This window comes from Salvelinus namaycush, chromosome 23 (genome assembly GCF_016432855.1).
Source record: "Salvelinus namaycush isolate Seneca chromosome 23, SaNama_1.0, whole genome shotgun sequence".
In the NCBI taxonomy this organism is placed as follows: domain Eukaryota; kingdom Metazoa; phylum Chordata; class Actinopteri; order Salmoniformes; family Salmonidae; genus Salvelinus; species Salvelinus namaycush.
In genome coordinates, this window is record NC_052329.1 from 23,818,140 (window position 1) to 23,837,729 (window position 19,590).

General features: G+C 41.2%; 1 protein-coding gene across 1 annotated transcript in view; it reads right to left on the reverse strand.

The window, feature by feature from the left end:
- Positions 1–418: 418 nt before the first annotated feature.
- The window catches only part of LOC120018002 (calcium-binding protein 8), a 74,010-nt gene continuing 54,838 nt past the window's right edge, over positions 419–19,590 (reverse strand). The window contains exons 6-7 of the mRNA XM_038960951.1: positions 3,942–4,098; positions 419–546 (exon numbers count right to left, since the gene is read on the reverse strand). Coding sequence (XP_038816879.1) covers positions 419–546; positions 3,942–4,098 — 285 coding nt within the window. The remainder of the gene's footprint in view (positions 547–3,941; positions 4,099–19,590) is intronic.

The following is a 19,590-nucleotide window of genomic DNA, read 5'->3' on the forward strand; positions in this document are numbered from 1 at the left end:
CCTTCTGAGGCAAGAAGTTAAAATTGCCTTCTGAAGTACCTTCATATGAAGACTCTGGGTAGGGAAGGGAAGAGAAGAAGAGTACTGAACTCCTGTACTTGTGTTTTTATTGCATTAGGGAACAGAGACAGCAGAGTAAGCGAAAGTCAGCCCTTGAATGTCCCTGCCAGAGTAAAGGGGTTATGAGGGGTCTCGCTGGACTCCTCATGCTGGCTTCTCAGTGTCGTTGGATGTCGGACTGTCATTCACCCAGAAAAAGGTGGTTTCTGGTGGTTTATCAGTCAGTGTTTTTTGTTTGTATGTCACCATCAGTGAGGCATTTTTTAAGTCGTTTTTTTCTTGGAAATGACCTCACCCACTGTCATCATGCACATGCAGGTTTGTTTTTCCCGCTCACAGTGGGCGTGGCCGGGTGTGGCTACTCCAGGCCGTTCCGCAGCATTTGATTGGCTGCGATGAGCATGACACTGATGATGAAGGCCATGGCGAAAGCGCAGATCAGACTCTTCCTCACGCACGTCTGCCGGTTCTTATTTTTAGAATGGACTAATAGAAGAGAGAAAGGGGGAAAGGGAGAAAGAGAGAGAAAGCCAGAAAGAGAAAGATGCATAGAGGTTTATTACCAAATTCATTTCCAGCTGGCACATCACATTACACATCATATTTTTGCCATTTGCCATTCTCTGTTGTAAGAAAGGGAAAAAGAGAAAGCCTAATACAAAGTCATTTTCAGCAGTGTGGTGAGAAATTACTAGGCTCTCTTCTGAATCATATAGTTTAGGTGTCAGAAAGTGAGTAAGTGAATGAGGGAGGGATGGAAGAAAGAAAGGAAAGGAGTAAGTGGCAGGGAGAGTGACTCTGGCAGAGAGAAAGCAGAGGTGAGATCAATCCTATGCTTCAGGTGAGGCTCTGCTTTCTGTCAGATGATGTGTTTGTGTTTGTGGCTGCAGCACAGTGGGACCCGAGATGAAAATAGAACTGACACAAATATACAGTACAACTGACCAAATATGCATGCACACATTCACACGCACACACACACAAAGACACACACACACACACACACAGACACACACACACACACACACACACACACACACACACACACACACACACACACACACACACACACACACACACACACACACACACACACACACACACAGCTTGAAAGTCATAGATATTCGCGCAGTTTACCCGCGAAAAAAGATGGCGCCGAAGAACATGGCTGGCGTTTTACATTCTCCAAACAAATTGTGCTATTTTCTTAGTTTTTTGCGTTTTGTGTAACTTATTTTTAAAAATTATTTTGTACATAATGTTTCAGCTACTGTCTCTTATGACCGAAAATAACTTCTGGACATCAGAACAGCGATTACTCACCACGGACTGGAAAAAACTTTTAATGAACAATTAATGAAATCGCCACTAGACTATTTACATTGACTACCCCTCCCTTATGTATACTGCTGCTGCTCGCTGTTTATTATCTATGTATAGTCACTTCACCCCTACCTACATGTACAAGTTGCCTCGGCTGGCCTGTACCCCCGCACACTGACTCGGTACCGGTACCCCCGGTGTATAGCCTCGTTATTGTTATTCTTATTGTGTTACCTTTTATTATAATTTTTTACTTGAGTTTATTTGGTAAATATTTTCTTAACTCTTCTTGAACTGCACTGTTGGTTAAGGGCTTATAAGTAAGCATTTCACGGTAAGGTCTAGACTTGCATGTGACAAATACAGTTTGATTTGATTTGAACTTCAGGCCCAATCAGTGACCTGGAAACAGCGGAGCTGGTTTACAGGGCCGTGGTAATTGTGGTAATTAGATGGGCTGGGCCAATGACCTGCAGGTACAAAGTCCTGTGTAGGCTGCCCCCGCCTCCCTCTACATCTCACTCTCTCACAAGCTATTTACAACTCTGATGTCAGAAAGCACTGAACAAATCACTTTACTTACACAAAAGTCAACTTTAACAGTTTTTTTGGTTAAAATTAGTAATCAAAATGGCCTTAAATGTATAGATTTGTCATATCTGTATCATGAAGCATTTTACGATAACACAATCAATTGTGCCCTACAGTGACATCAAGTATTTATTTCTATAGGTCAGAACACATTCAAGTGTTCGTCAATAGCGGGTACTGTTCATTTAGACCTTGGAGCCTGATATTCTCTTCCCCTACGTGATTTAGCCCATAGTGGTGCTAACTGTAACTCCCAGTCACAAACCCAGTTGAAACATCCCATTCGCACAGAGGACACATTGTAATCTCTCAGTCTCACCTTCCGGTTTTAATACTCTGATAAAGCACCTTACAATCCATGTCCAGCCCTGATGTCTGTTGCCACTCTTACAGCAGTAAATCTACCATGACAGGCCATTTCGGCTCTGCTGCATCGCACAGCCTTTCCAGTTTCACAAGGAGCAGTGTGTCTCAGACTGCAACAGAGAGAGATTAATAAGGGAATGACCTCTGAGTGTCTATTTTGGCTCTAACCTGAAAGGCTACAGAACCAACAGCTTACTGGGGAAGGAGGTTCTAGTTGTACTCAAAGGATCTCAGGGGAAATGCTACATTTTATGTTTTGTAACTATTCACCTGAACACTGGTCTCCTGCTCCTGACGTTCAATTGTTGTATCATCTTCACTACAGACATAATAGGGTCATTCCAATAATTCAGTGCCTTTAGAGTGTAACTTGGTCAAAAAATAATTTTGATTCCACCTAATTTTAACATTCTGTCAAAAACAGCACATGTTCAACTTCATAAAAAACATGTTTTCCCATCTCAAGTGGATACATTTAAAATAGACTTTAGGAAGTGCCTATTGAATTCCAAATAAAGTAACAGGGTTGACGATTTCATCTTAAATCAACCATAAATCCCTTTGTGAATGAGGGAATGAAAGCTTATTGTGTGCAACAGTGAGTGGTAATTGAATGCAAGCTGCACCAAAACAATTAAATTGCTAAAACATTTCTAGCCTGTCTAACTATGGGTAACAGGGTTGACGTGTTATACTCAACCCACTCAGTTTTCCACCACAAAACCAGAAAAAGGCCAAAAAGAGTAGAGCCAGCTCACCTGCTTTGATACTATGATTTGACTATTAGATGTTCAATGTTTCTTTTGAAAACACATTTTAAAAGGAATAGTTTCAACATATTAAAACGAGTGTAATTCACTTAACAGGGTTGATCTTAAAATAAAGGACAGACGTAAATGAATCACTAATCACATTAAATAAATAAAAAGTCTTTAAAAATGCCTATGTCAAAGCAACAAAAAATAACTAGGTTTTTACAATGATGGTGAAACTTGGAGACATTTTTGGATCAAGTGGTTTGAAATCTTTCTAGAAGTGACACAGGGTTGATGGAGGGACATGTCAAAATTGTGCATTTTGGCACTTTAGCAAGCCTTTATTTATATAAGAAAATAGGATTTATAGAATTTTCCATGTGGTCTATATTAAAGGGCACTTCAATTAATATTGCAGGCTTTTAAAATTCTATATTGGTGCAACATTTGTCCTTAAAATATCAAAGGGACGCAAAAGGCATTATTTTCGTGGAACGACCCAATAACAAACAAAAAATAAAGATTCATATCAACCTAAACACCCTTCCCTGCTGCTATGGTATTCATAACTCCCTGATGACACCTTTTTTCATCATAGCCCAGGTGACCAAATGACTTCCTACACCATGAACACCATCAATCAATAAATCAGCAGGTGGAGTCTGACGATTATGGATCCTGATAGGTGGAGTCAGATTCATCCTGACGGGTGGACGGGCGTGCAGCGCTCTCTGCCCCACCGATGACAGCTAGCAGACTCTCTCTCTCCCACACATCCACCCTCCATCTCTTTCTCACATCCACCCTCCATCTCTCTCCACAGGCTACAGAATCTACTCAACTCACTTCCTTCAAAGTCTGCCTGACAGTGTCCCGAGTTCTCGTTGAGGCTCTCCTCCTCGTTGATGATGATGTTCTCGATGTCCTTCATGGTCAGGTGGTCTCTGAAGGCGTGGAACAGAATGTGTTTCAGCTCTTCAAGGGTGATACGCTGCATGTCAAACTGCAGGGGGGAGGAAAGGGGAGGAAAAGAGTAGTGAGGGAAAAGTTTTGAAGAGAGGGAAAGCAAACAACACACTTTAATTTGCTACATTGACACAGGGGGAATGGAATTTAGGTTCCCAAATCAATTGTACATTTCTTATTATTATTTTTAATTTTTACAAAAGGTGAATTTTTTGTTGTTGTAAAATAGTCATGATTACTCTACTGAGGTACCTTTTGTCTGATGGATGCACATCATGCAACTATTTCTGTAACATACTTCAATACAGGAAATCCAGACTAGGGACGCTAAAATAAATGTGCTCAAAAGAAAAAAACTCAAATTGATGCTATTTCAAAGTCTGATTGAAGGCCCAAGCAATAAGACAGGACTAGTAGAATACAACGCTTGCATTTTAGCTCCATGTGTTTTCTAGTTCATTCCTCTGTACATTCACACTAATGAAAGTAGCTACTGCAAGTGACTAGAGTTATAGCCTTAAAGTGATTGATCTCACCTTAGGTGTTGATGAATGGCTGATGCTTTTTAACCATTATCCAAAGCAATCCAATATAACAAGAAATAACACCCAGAGCCATATGCCAAAATCTTGGAAGATTCCCAAAGTCCTTGGCAACGTTTTGGAGGAGTTTAAAAGTTTACTTTGCAGGTATTTCTCCAGTTTTTGCCTCCTTACACTGGCTGTCTGTGGTATTAAGAATTCATTTCAAACTGATCGTTTTGGAGGAGTTTAAAAGTCCCCTACAATCAATCTGATGGTTCCAATTCAACAATATGCAAAGATCTATCAAACATGATTGAGAATGTATTTGTAGTGAAAGCCAACAGTGCACAAAGATACATTGATGCTGCTGACACAAAAGTGAAAGACTAGAATAATTTATCCTTCTTTTATTGAATTTTTATTTAACCTTTATTTACCCAGGTAATCTCATTGAGATATCTATTTTTCAAGAGAGACCCGGTCCAACCAAGACAGAGGCAGGGGAGAACAAAGTTTCAGACAAATCTCCGACATAACAACTTACAGACATAGCCACACCATGAACAAATTATAGACGTAGACACACACACATATCAAATTACATACAGAGACATACAAACATCATAGATAAAATCATGATCATCATCACCTTGTTAGAACCAAGTATTGAGTTTATTTGTTATAATTAATTGGTATTAGATTTAAAAGGTGATTGAATTGCTCCCAAATTGTAATGTTGTTAATGCATTTCTTTTTAATAAATATTTCTTTAATGTATAAGTGAATAGGTTGGTTTACTTTTAAGTTGTGATTTTCTGGATTTTTGTTTTAGATTCCGTCTCTCACAGTTGAAGTGTACCTATGATAAAAATGACAGACCTCTACATGCTTTGTAAGTAGGAAAACCTGCAAAATCGGCAGTGTATCAAATACTTGTTCTCCCCACGGTATGTTGCCTTGGTGGAGTCATTTACTGTTTCAATTTAATTTAATGCATGGGAAAGTATATCCTTATACAATAACAAAAACCTATAATCATTCCATCTGAAGTTAATACCCTATTTGTCATCACCCTAGATAGTTTACAATAGGGATTCTTATTGGAGATGTCCTTCTCACCTAACATCCCATGCTGTTGAGATACTCTATGTAAGTTAATATTGTGAGAGTCATATTAGAGCCTGGTGAGAGGGTTACATACCACTGTGTGAAATCCTTAATGACAATCACATTCATCAGTAAGACGAGTCAATCAACCTTTTAAACTCCTCCAAAGAAACAAGATCCTGGAGTTTCAAACTGGTCTGTAGAGCGTTCTAAGACCACGCAGCCGAGTAACTAAAACCCTTTTTAGCCATGGAACTCTTAGGGCACTTTCTCACACAGTTAGTTTGAATGCTTGACTTGCACAAAAGTTGTCAGTTTAGTTTGTTTGGAGCTATGTGAGACATATCAAACAGTGATGAAATGCTGGCCAAGGATCATACAAACCCCTTTGAGACAATAGGTCCTATGAGAGGGTTGGGCTTGGACTTCTAGTGAATTCTGGAGTGTTTGCTATTTTAGTTTTTTAGTGGAGAGCAATCAAGCTCAAGTGGAAAAAAGATAGAAAGGCCCTGAGACAATGGATATGCTGCCAGATACACCAGTTTACATGGAGTAAAGTGTTGGACTGAAAAAACACAACGTGAGCAACCCAGTAATCTATCCATACAATCAGATCCTCAGACAAGGCTACTATTTCCACAGTGGGAATAAAACTCCTTAACCTTTTATTGCAGTGGGCTAAATCAGGGTCACACAGAGTGTGTCTTGGTAGTCTTTAACAAATCTACTTTGAAACAAAAGTATACACCTCACACACATGGTTATGGGATTAAAAAAGAAGACACCTGTACCATGTCAGATATAGAGTTGAAATGTATTAAACTTTGAGTTTTCATACCAATATTGCACGTTATATACACTGAGTGTACAAAACATTAAGAACACCTGCTCTTTCCATGAAATAGACTGACAAGGTGAATCCAGGTGAAAGCTATGATCCTTTATTGATGTCACTTGTTAAATCCTCTTCAATTAGTGTAGATGAAGGGGAGGAGACAGGTTAAAGAATGATTTTGAGGCTGTTCTGAGAAGGTTGGGGGGGGTGCAATTTAATATTAGGAAGGTGTTCCTAATGTTTGGCATACTCAGTGTACATCACAGAGGACTGAAATATAACAAAACCAGATTTTTGTGGTGTTTTGTTTTAAATAATGTTGATTTAATTATGAAAAAATATGAATAACATTCCACCCATGAGGCCACTAGATGGCGATTTGGTCATTTGACTGCAAGAAAGGGGTACCACTTCAACAACGATTAACAATTCTCCAAGACAATGATAATATTTCTATGAACTTCCTGCCTAAGCCTACATTCTCTCTCTCTCTCTCTTTCGCTCTCTCTCTCTTTCGCTCTCTCTCGCTCTCTCTCTCTCAACATAAAATCAATACCATTTTGTTATCTCACAGACTCAGGGTAGGGTAATGAATAGTCATCCAATCATGCTTCACATTTGTATCCTGGTTCATAAAGATTTATTGGCCTGGCTAATTGAAGCTCCTGGATCTCAGTGTTGTTGCTTTGTTTGCAAAGCTGGTAATTTATGAAAAAAATCAATAGTCCGGTTGAAGTGATAGTAGAAAGATAAATGAGATGATGCATGACAACAGAGTTATACATCAAAGGCTTTTATGCGTACTGCAAATTAAGGGCTCAAGTAGCGAAGTATGACGGTAGTAATTCAATTTTTCACTAGTGTTCTTCTGTAATGAATGAAATGGGGTGCCACACTACACACGCCAGCCAGGGCAGGTGAGAATGAATGTCTAGACTCTAGATTACACTTTAGCGCTTTCAACTAGGAAGGAAACACTACGGTAACTACTGTGGCAATTTTTATGAGACTCATATAGAGTAGGATGAAAAAAACATAATATTTTATGAAAGTCGTACACTACAAAAGCCATCTTAACAAATTGCTTAATCAGTGTTATTCTGTGAGTTGAGTGGACTTCAAAAGGACAAGAACTTGAGCTAATGTGTTAGTGTGTTTAATCAACAAACTCTGCTCAAAGTCAGTTGAATTTGAACAAGGTTGTTGAGTAAAATTACAAATTCATGTTTGCTCAAAACAACTAAAAACTATGCCCATCATTATCATACTTCCCAGCATGCTCTCTTGCAGATAGATTTTTTCAGAATTGTTTGTTTCCATACCTGTGTTTTTGCATATACTTTGATTGGTTGATTAACTTTATGCTACACAAACATGAATAACATACATTTTTCTAAACTAATCCAATCTGTTAGTAGCTGGTTTTATTGCATCTTTTGCTGAGATGGCTGTTCCAGTTTAGGTATTTAGGTAGTCTCAATAATGCATTTTCCCTACCCTGGCAATTCTGAGTGCAGGATGCAGCTCCAACCAATCAACTGTTGTCAAGTCTGACACCTCGAACAAGCTCACGTTGGAAATGAAGGAAAGCCAGTGAGGGAAATAAGAATAATTGTTAGCTAGCCACTTAATATAACTTGTTTTGTCTAAATGTATTGGATATATTAGGAATATAACTGTCATCTGCTGTCGAAATCAGCAAACAATTTGAGAACACTCTGTGCTTAGTAGCTTTGGTTAGTAGCTTTGACTGCATGCACAGTGCAATCAGAGTCATTCAGTGGCTAGCCACACTACAAACATCATTTTACCAGATTCCTGTGAAGCAATTTTAATGACAGTCCTTCACAATATACCTGAGCATTTACTGATTAGCAAGGGGTCGTCTGTGTTTAATTTAATATTGAAAACACAGTTTGAGATCATTTTGAGGGGATTTTGCCAGTGGTTAAAAGGGGGAATTAGGCTTCACGGGGAAATGTTGTCAAACAGTAACCAAGGGGGGCTTAGTGAAGGGTCAATTATTGTACATCCTCACTCTGTCTGGATTCCAATTGGAATTACACATCACTTTGCAAGCCAGCATTATGTGACTTGCAGGTTTAATGTGGCCTGTAAAACAGGAGTTTCAGACCACTGTGTTAGGGTGTAACTAGGTCCTCAAAGAAGGACCTTATAATATATGTAGTGCATTGTCATAAAGTTTTTAATTTATAGATAACATATTCACATATACACTCATTTGGTGAAGGCAACAGTACTGAAAACCATTGAATACAACAACCATGTCTTTGTCGCTAACAAATAGTCATGGGTGGTAACTAGAATTCACTTCGAAAGGCAAGGCACTCTGGGTAATATGCAAATAAGGCAGAATAAATTATCAAGTTGAATTGCATGTTCACTCAACCTTAAATTTAAAGTTGTGTGAATATACAATTCAACTTGAGCATGTGTGTTGGTTCAGCTTATGCCCAAATGCTGAGTAAAGTCGCAATCCTATTGCAGCTGGTTGCCTAACAATTGTACGTTAAATTAACATATATATTTTACAGTGTAGGATGACAGAACAGGATATTACATTTGCTAGTTGCCTAATAAATCAGCCACTGTCTGGCTCAGGAGGTCTTTAACTAATCACAGACAATGATACAATATACTGTAGTATCTGTCATAATAGCCACACAATCATACTACTTCGAATTTAATCTTTGAATCTTAGACTGATTCAATGTATTGGGCTTGCATTTCTAAGCGTGTGCTAGTATATAAAGAGATGACATTGCTGAGGTATTAGTAACATATTAGTATGAGGAGCATGCGACAACAACACCTTTGTAAGGGAAGTGGAGCTCTCAAACCTTTAAACCACTTGACAGAAAGTTTGTGACAGTTTTAAATACCCTATTTCACAATCCCAATCAGGTATGTCACACAGCCAGTCACGCAGGCAGTGTTTCAATCCACCTGTTCCAAGATACTGCATTTTGAAAACACGAGTTGTATTAAGTCCATATTACCATTCATGAGCAGCACCAGTCTGAAACAGATGTTATAGAAGTGGCACAGAAAGACACTGCTTGTCTCCTTTCCTCCTCTCTCCTATCCCACTGGGCTGATAGGCTAATGGTGTGTGTGTGTGTGTGCGTGTGTGTGTGTGTGTGTGTGTGCGTGTGCGTGTGTGCGTGTGTGCGTGCGTGCGTGCGCGTGTGCGTGCGCGTGTGCGTGGGCACGTGCGTGTCAAAGAATTGTCAAAGACTCCAGCCACCCAAGTCATAGACTGTTCTCTCTGCTACCGCACTGATGTACCATGTCTGGAACCATCAGGACCTTGAAAAGCTTCTATCCCCAAGCTACAAGACTGATCAATAGTTAACCAAATAGCTACCCAGACTATCTGCATTTTGCACTTTTTGCACTTTTTTAAAACTCCTCACATATGCTGCTGCTACTTTTTATTATCTGTTCTGTTGACTAGTCACTTTATTCCTAGTTATTTGTACATATCTACCTCAATTACCTCATACCCCGGCACATCGACTCGGTACTGGTACCCCGTGAATATAGCCAAGTTATCGTTCCTCATTGTGTATTTATTATTACTTTTATTATTACATGTTATTACTTTTCAATGATTCTATTTTATTTCTCTCTGCATTGTTGGGAAGGGCCCGTAAGTAAACATTTCACTATTATTCTACACCTGTTGATTACGAAGCATGTGACAAATAAAATGTGATTTGATTTGTGTGCGTGCACGCGGACAGACCCACTTGGCTACACTCTGCCACACTAAAAGGAGAGCTCTCTCACTGGCTTTGTTTTGCTAGGACTGGTCCCAGACCTGTTTGTGCTAATGATGAATCTCTCTCTCTCAGTATATTTATACGCCACCTGGCAGAGTGAGTGACATTTAGGGGTGAGTGGTTACAAGGAAGGAAGAACAAGAGAGAAAGGGGAATGGGGATGGGGTTCTATGCAGTGTGGCCAGTGAAAATATATTGTCACTCTTCAACTGAATCCACTGTTTGGAGCAGAGAGGCTGTGTCAGTCACAGTGCAGTGGCTTATCGATGTACTCTGACCACCTTGCACATCAGTCCACCTAAAGGCAATTTGTGACACATTAACCTGATTTCTCCTGCTGGTCTGAACACCACAGGTTCAATATAGCCAGACTAGACAGAGTGAAGTTCACCCTGCACCCCCATGTGTACTGCTTCTACCTTATTCAAGGCACAGGAAGAACCATAAATGAAGTAGCAGCATATAATTAAGCAATATCTCATGAGGGAGTGTGGTATATGGCCAATATACCACGGCTAAGGGCTGTTCTTATGCACGACGCATTGCGGAGTGCCTGGACACAGCCCTTAGCCGTGTTTAATTGGCCATATACCATAAACACCCGAGGTGCTTTATTGCGATAAACTGGTTACCAACTTAATTAAAGCAGTAAAAATAAAAGCTTTGTCATACCCGTGGTATACGGCCTGATATACTACGGCTGTCAGCCAATCAGCATTCAGGGCTCGAACCACCTAGTTTATAATGGGGAATATTCTCCCATTCTTCACCAAACACAACAATCTTTTCCATATTCTTCCATCAAAATGTTTGCTCGACCTGTCTCCTCTTTCCCCTCCATGGCAATGTTATCTCTAACCTTCAAACTGTAGGTGTTTGAGTGAGAGCAAATATGGAAGCTGTACATTTGAATTCTTCAGCCCCTGAGTTCTTCTGTTTCTTTATTTGTCTACTTGCCAGGTAGCAGCAGTAGCTATGTCACAGTGACTGTTCTGGTACTCCCTGCATTACCTTGGTGATGGTTTCTCTCTGCTGTATATTTCTTCTGGGACACAGACACTGACAGGAATGCAAAGCAGTTACATCTCAAATATGAGCACCTGAGGAGAGGTGGCTGCCTGAACGCAGTGCATTCTCATCATCACAGGCAGATAGGGCGGCTTGGGACCCTAAGTAGGCCAACAGGGGTTTGGCAGTTGTTTAGTTGAGAAAACAAACAAACATAGAATCTGTCGGCTGCGTAATTGTGTATTGTCAGGAAGGGATGTAAACAAAGGTTGGTGGAAACTACATATAGTCTTAAATAAGTTAGTCTTACATGTTATAACAAAGTCTAGTCAAGACTCATCATCAAAATGGGTTATACCTGTAGGCTTTAATTTCCAAGCCATTAGAAAGGCCTCCAATCCTCAGGGCCAGACTGTTTCTTATCTAATTCCCAGAACCCATTAAGCAGGGGTGTCACGTCCTGACCTTAGTTACTTTTTTATGTCTCTATTTTGGTTTGGTCAGGGCGTGAGTTGGGGTGGGCATTCTATGTTCATTCTATGTTTTTCATTCTATGTTTTGTATTTCTATGTGTTTGGCCTGGTATGGTTCCCAATCAGAGGCAGCTGTCTATCGTTGTCTCTGATTGAGAACCATACTTAGGTAGCCTTTTCCCACCTGGTGTTTGTGGGTAGTTATTTTCTGTTTAGTGTTTTGTTGCACCTTGCAGAACTGTTCGTTTGTCGTTTTGTTGTTTTTGTTCGAGTGTTCATCTTTATTAAAAGTATTATGAATACGTACCACGCTGCACTTTGGTCCTCACCTTCTTCCTCTGAATGCCGTTACAAGGGGACACTGCATCACTGTTCCATTATAACAACGGTTACCCAACCATCAGTGTGCCATTATCACCACGGTTACCCAACCAGAACTGGAAGTATAGGAACCCTGTGAGCTGCTTCTCCAAAGTGTTATGACAACACCTGTTACAAAAATAACATTGTTTTACAGCTCAGTAAAATGTTAATATGGATCTCGGAAGGATGTGCTGCCCATCTTTAAGGTTTAGTAGTGTCGTGTCTTTGGTTATGCCGGATTAAGTGATATGACATGCTATTCTACAAAATCCTTTCTCTGTAATTAATATTACCTGATTGAGCTAATCATGTAAATGTAATTAACTAGAAAGTTGGGGCACCACGAAATAATATTTATAGAGCAGTTATCTTCCGAATAAACTCTTAAAGACCTCGTAATATTTTACATCAATAGCAGTCAATATTAATCGTCGCCTTATTTCAGTCTCATCTGAAAGTTGTAAATTCTTGGTTATCTTCACGAACCCTAGCTAACAAGTTGAATCAGCAATACAAAATTGGGTTTATTTATTTACTAAATACCTAACTAATCACACAGAATTACATATACACAGAATGAATCATACCTTGATTACAAATTGTCATAAAGGAAAACATCCCTAGCGGACGGAACAGATATGACAGTTGGTTCCACAAAGAAAACGGGGTTGGGTTTGAGTGAAAGAGCGGGAAGACTGAAGAACAAAGGGAGAAGCGATGTCTCTATCGGGCCGTAGGCAGCTACTCTATCGTAAATACAGAATCTTATGCATTCTAAATTACCGCCCATTTGGAAAAAGAAAATGCAATAAATATTTACTCTGAGCTGCGCTTCAATAGGTTGGTGGTAGATGGAAGGCCGTGTTGCCCAACAGAGTCCTTTGTCCTTTGAAGAGTGTCTCTGGTGGTGAACGGGAAACGTTGTAGTGTCGTTGTTGTGTGGTAGACGGGATACTCTGTCTGTCCTCTCCTAGCCCACGTTTACAGCGGCCGCTGCTAACTCAACGGCTAGGAGGTATCACTTCTGTAGCGAATAAGAGTTCAAAGTTCATACCATTCGCAACCAAAGCTCACGCTGAGGTTGGCTTCGTTCTGTAGTTATTATCTGAATCCTTCTGACATCGGACCGTCGTCCTAATGTACTCGGAACCGGAGATTACATTTTCGTCAAGGGCTTATTTAGTGGAGGGAGAGAAGGGTGTGTGTTTCATAGTTTATAACCCATGTCTCTTCACAGGGGCGGGCCACTGATTGAGCAGAGCCCTAACCTCATGAAAACCCAAATCTCTCATTTGGAAGCTAAAATTACATTTAATCTTTTCACAAATAATTTTGCACAACAATTCCATGTGAATCTGATAACTATAATGTGTAGACTTTTCCGGATATAGTTTAGGTCGTCCTGTTATCAGTCATAATGTCTCAGATGACAACCGAACTGACATCCTATTCCTTAACTACCAACGCATATTTTCAACTGGTTCTATTACCGAAATATGGTTCCTTTCCCTCCACTTGTTTGATGTTCCCAGACTCTCTATGTTTAACAAAGGCTATTCAAGAGTCCCTCTGTAGAGTCAAGAGAGCGGGAAGGGAGAAAGGTATTTATGGGGGGGGGTCATAAACGTTACTTACAGGCCAACGTCATGAAAGTAGTATTTTGGTATTTTTCCCAATTAGATGCTGACAAGGCAACGGCTACTCTTCCTGGGCTCCAGGAACAGGTACTAAACTGAACAGACAGTTTGGTACCTTCAACACCTCGCACAAAGACCAAAAGTGATGCAGTCAATCTCTTCAACTTTGAGCCAGGAGAGATTGACGTGCATGTTACTGACATTCGCCCTCCGTGTACATCTAAATGCAATACGCGCAGAACTGTTCTGGGCCAACTGCAATTGACCTATGTCCCTCTTTGCCGCACATAACCACACAACTGGGCAGTAGTCCGGGTGCGACAAAACTAGGGCCTGTAGGACCTGTCTGGTGGTCTGAGATGTCAAGAAAGTAGAGCAGCGCCTTATCATGGACAGATCTCTTCCCATTTTAGCAACCATTGAGTCTATATGTTTTGATAATGACAGCTCGCTATCTAGGGTTACACCCAACAGTTTAGTCTACTCAACTTGCTCAATCGCCACATTATTCAATAATAGATCTAGATGAGGTTTAGGGTTGAGCGAATGCTTTCAGTTTTTGAGATATTTAGCACCAGCCTATTAGTAGTTACTCATTCTAAAACTGACTGGATCTCTATGTTAATGGTGCCAGTTATTTATTTTACTGTGGTATGTACACTGTTGCGTCATCAGAATGCATAGCTACACAGGGTTTATTCAAGGTGATTGGAAGGTCATTAGTAAAAACAGAAAACAAATATTGGCAATTATTTAATTTAAGGTACTCCTGAGCTTTTTAATATACACTGCTCAAAAAAATTAAGGGAACACTAAAATAACACATCCTAGATCTGAATGAATGAAATATTCTTATTAAATACTTTTTTCTTTACATAGTTGAATGTGCTGACAACAAAATCACACAAAAATGATCAATGGAAATCAAATTTATCAACCCATGGAGGTCTGGATTTGGAGTCACACTCAAAATTAAAGTGGAAAACCACACTACAGGCTGATCCAACTTTGATGTAATGTCCTTAAAACAAGTCAAAATGAGGCTCAGTAGTGTGTGTGGCCTCCACGTGCCTGTATGACCTCCCTACAACGCCTGGGCATGCTCCTGATGAGGTGGCGGATGGTCTCCTGAGGGATCTCCTCCCAGACCTGGACTAAAGCATCCGCCAACTCCTGGACAGTCTGTGGTGCAACGTGGCGTTGGTGGATGGAGCGAGACATGATGTCCCAGATGTGCTCAATTGGATTCAGGTCTGGGGAACGGGCGGGCCAGTCCATAGCATCAATGCCTTCCTCTTGCAGGAACTGCTGACACACTCCAGCCACATGAGGTCTAGCATTGTCTTGCATTAGGAGGAACCCAGGGCCAACCGCACCAGCATATGGTCTCACAAGGGGTCTGAGGATCTCATCTCGGTACCTAATGGCAGTCAGGCTACCTCTGGCGAGCACATGGAGGGCTGTGCGGCCACCCAAAGAAATGCCACCCCACACCATGACTGACCCACCGCCAAACCGGTCATGCTGGAGGATGTTGCAGGCAGCAGAACGTTCTCCACGGCGTCTCCAGACTCTGTCACGTCTGTCACATGTGCTCAGTGTGAACCTGCTTTCATCTGTGAAGAGCACAGGGCCCCAGTGGCGAATTTGCCAATCTTGGTGTTCTCTGGCAAATGTCAAACGTCCTGCACGGTGTTGGGCTGTAAGCACAAGCCCCACCTGTGGACGTCGGGCCCTCATACCACCCTCATGGAGTCTGTTTCTGACCGTTTGAGCAGACACATGCACATTTGTGGCCTGCTGGAGGTCATTTTGCAGGGCTCTGGCAGTGCTCCTCTTGCTCTTCCTTGCACAAAGGCGGAGGTAGCGGTCCTACTGCTGGGTTGTTGCCCTCCTAAGGCCTCCTCCACGTCTCCTGATGTACTGGCCTGTCTCCTGGTAGCGCCTCCATGCTCTGGACAAACCTTCTTGCCACAGCTCGCATTGATGTGTCATCCTGGATGAGCTGCACTACCTGAGCCACTTGTGTGGGTTGTAGACTCCGTCTCATGCTACCACTAGAGTGAAAGCACCGCCAGCATTCAAAAGTGACCAAAACATCAGCCAGGAAGCATAGGAACTGAGAATTGGTCTGTGGTCACCACCTGCAGAACCACTCCTTTATTGGGGGTGTCTTGCTAATTGCCTATAATTTCCACCTGTTGTCTATTCCATTTGCACAACAGCATGTGAAATTTATTGTCAATCAGTGTTGCTTCCTAAGTGGACAGTTTGATTTCACAGAAGTGTGATTGACTTGGAGTTACATTGTGTTGTTTAAGTGTTCCCATTATTTTTTTGAGCAGTGTAGTTCTTTATATAATTTATTTTTGTTCCATAGTATATTTTCTTATTATTTCTGTTTAGTTTAGTTATATGACTTCTCAATTTACTGTATGTTTTCCAGTCTGCTGTGTTGTCAGACTTATTTGCTATTCCCTAACAGTTTGTGATGGACGGAGGATCCTGATAGGAAAAGGCCTTGACATCTTTTAGTCTGTCAACGTTAAAGAAGAGGCCTGATGAGCACTGACTGACTGCACAAGAATAGATGTCATGATGTAACTCTACAAGCCTTACAGTATGTAGCCTAACTATGCATGTTTCTGATCTTTCAAACCAATCTTTTCAGTCATTATGCAAGATTATAATCTCAACTGAAATTATTTCTACGCTCCAACCTGAAGAAGACTCATGTTTATTGATTCTGTTCTGACAGCTTGCTATTCTAGCCATAGGTTTATGTCCGAAATGTGGTAGTTGACGTGGTAGTTGCTGTTATTAAAATAGCAGCTCAGCAACAGTATCGATCTCAGCCTCTAAATAGCATATCCCCAGTAAAACGTATTCCTTTAGAAGATATGTAATGTCTTCATTATCACAGCTCAATGGACAACAAAATGTAACATTAGTTTGCGCTAACAATGACAATGGCGCACAAGAAAATGAACTGAGACAGCTAGGTCTGAACCAATTAATTTTATTTAACTAAGCAAGTCAGTTAAGAACATATTCTTATTTACAATGACGGACTACCCCGGCCAACTCTGGGCCAATTGTGCGCCGCCCTATGGGACTCCCAATCACGGCCAGTTGTGATACAGCCTTGAATCGAACCAGGGTCTGTAGTGACACCTCTAGCGCTGAAATGCAGTGCTTTAGACCGCTGCGCCACTCGGGAAAACAATAATTAGACTACAGCAGAGGGTGTTGACTGTGTGTGTGAGTGCGTGCGTGCGTGCCTGGTGTGTCCCTAAAAGTGTTGACTGTGCCTGACTGGGCCATTGGCCAGGTTCCATACAGGGTGTGAGAAGGACAACGGGTCCATGATCCACCAGGGGCACAGAGTGTACGATGACAAGCCGATACAACACTGGACACTATTGGCGGTCCAGAATGATCCGTAATAGGGCTATTAGGGCAACAACTCCAAAATGTCAGGAAGCCTTGCTGGACCTAGGGGTGAAGTGAGGTTCCTGTAGGGTTGTAAAGAAGACCCAAGTTTGAACCCAGTCAGTTACATCAGGAGGTTTGGACAGGAATGACAGATGGCTTCAGGTGACGAGGACAGCAGTCTGTCACATTACAAAGTGTCCAGATTTATTAACCAGGTTGAGCCATCGCAGGCCTCCGCTCTGTGCAGATCTCCCTTTCTCCCTCTCTGAATATGTCAAGAAAGTTCACGCCAGTCACGTGATTTCTCTCTAAAATATTATGGCTGAGACTCCTCTGATGTTGACCAGACAGCGTACACAATACCTTTATACAGTCCTGTTTACTCTGATAAACAAGTGTGTTGACTCCAATAACCTACCCTGGGTTATTGATTAGAGGAACCACACGTCTAAATGTACTCATACTTGCATAATCTCAGTGTATGGGTGGTGTGGGACTGGGACTTGCTCTTCCCTAATCCAGTGAGATCGTAAACTAACTTTTTGATTTGACCATTTTATTCAACAGCAAATATAAACAGTACATATTATTTGGACCACAAAGAGTAGACAACACAACGACAGTGACAAAGGCCGGGATTCAATTCATAGCGCAGCACACTGGACAGCAGACAATATGGCTTTTAAAGGCATTTTCTCCGACGTTCGCGGAGGTCACATTCACTGTAATTGCTGTGCATGTCGTCTCAATCAGAAATTCTCTTTAAATGTCAAGCAGGCTATAACGTGTATCTAGCGCAGATTGTATTGAATCCCGGCCTAACACTAACATAGTCACAAACACGGTTATGTTCCGTCTTCATAGAACACCTGTGGACTGCACAGCACAGGCATAGCTGTGATTATCAAGCAGCCTCAGATAAAAAGACTTGGATCTCACTAGGTATTCACTAATGTGAGGAAACCTGACAGGGAGCCATCGATAAACATTACAAGAAGCATTCAACACGCTCCATTTCCAGAGCCCAATTAAATACCAATTCCATTCACTTTCAATTTGCAGCCAGGAGATCTTACTGACACAATTCCTTTGTCACAGAGTGTATTCATTCACAAAGGACACCAGACCTCAATTATCTAAAAAAGCAAGCCACGGGTGAAGAAGGTAAGGAAACAAACAGATAACCTGCGGGCATGGCGTCAGTTATCAATAGGCAATTACTGCTGTATGATTAATCAAGGGGAGATTAGTTCCATTAACCCCAGTAGAAGAGAGGGCTGCCTGGGGGGAAAGGAGCTGGTTGGCTGGGGCTACCTGGGGCTCGTCACCCTCATTACTAGGGTTCAGTGGATCTATAACATGCCTGGTGTTAGTCATTACCTCTACCACAACAGGGAGAGGGAAGATAAGCTGAGATAAGATGAGAGGATAGATAATATAATAATAATACACTGTATATGTAATAGACAGAGAAGAGATAGAGGAGCAGATAATAGAGGAAGAGAGGGATGGAGGTGAAGGAAGATAATGAAATCAAACGTGTAGTAACTGAGTATGTGAGTATAATTGAGTCACATACAGTAGGGGAGAGTGGGTCTGGTTCTCACAATTTTAATTGTCTTTTATGAGTACTGTGACAAGTTTACCCCTGTCCCGAACTAACCCAGCCCAGCTCTCAGCTACATTGATACAGTGTCTCTGTTATCCAGCCTATCTGAGCCTCATAACGTTCAAAGAACTGACACACAAGATGAAACTGATGCATATGGCAAAACCTCACAGGAGGCTTTGTCTCTTCCTTCTCTCCTCTCTGCTCTCTCTGGGGCTGGCTGGTTATTGTGCCAGGCCTAAAAACAACCGCCTACACAGGAACAGACTCGACAGGAGGGGAGCGCTACATCACCACGTTTGGCTCCCGCCCTATTCCCATATCTGAAATTAAAATAATCTCCACTGAAACGTCACATAAAGCACTCCGTTTAAATATGCATGCTCTGTTGTCCAGGACTGCATTACCCAGCATTCCTAGTGTGCTCTCTGAGCCACAAGATGTATGTTAATTCATAGGGAGGTTGCACACATTTTAAAATGATATGCTACTCATTTTACTACTCATTTTATCTATCTATTTTATCTAACAATTTATTCAAGATTAGAATAAAAAAAAAATTATGTAACTTTACACATTTATTTTGTGATTCCACCCCTGTAAACATGATCTCTTTAATGATGCTCTCTTTCTAAAATTATCAGCCGAAATTGTTGCAACCCCTATTACTAGCCTGTTCAACCTCTCTTTCGTATCGTCTGAGATACCCAAAGATTGGAAAGCTGCTGCGGT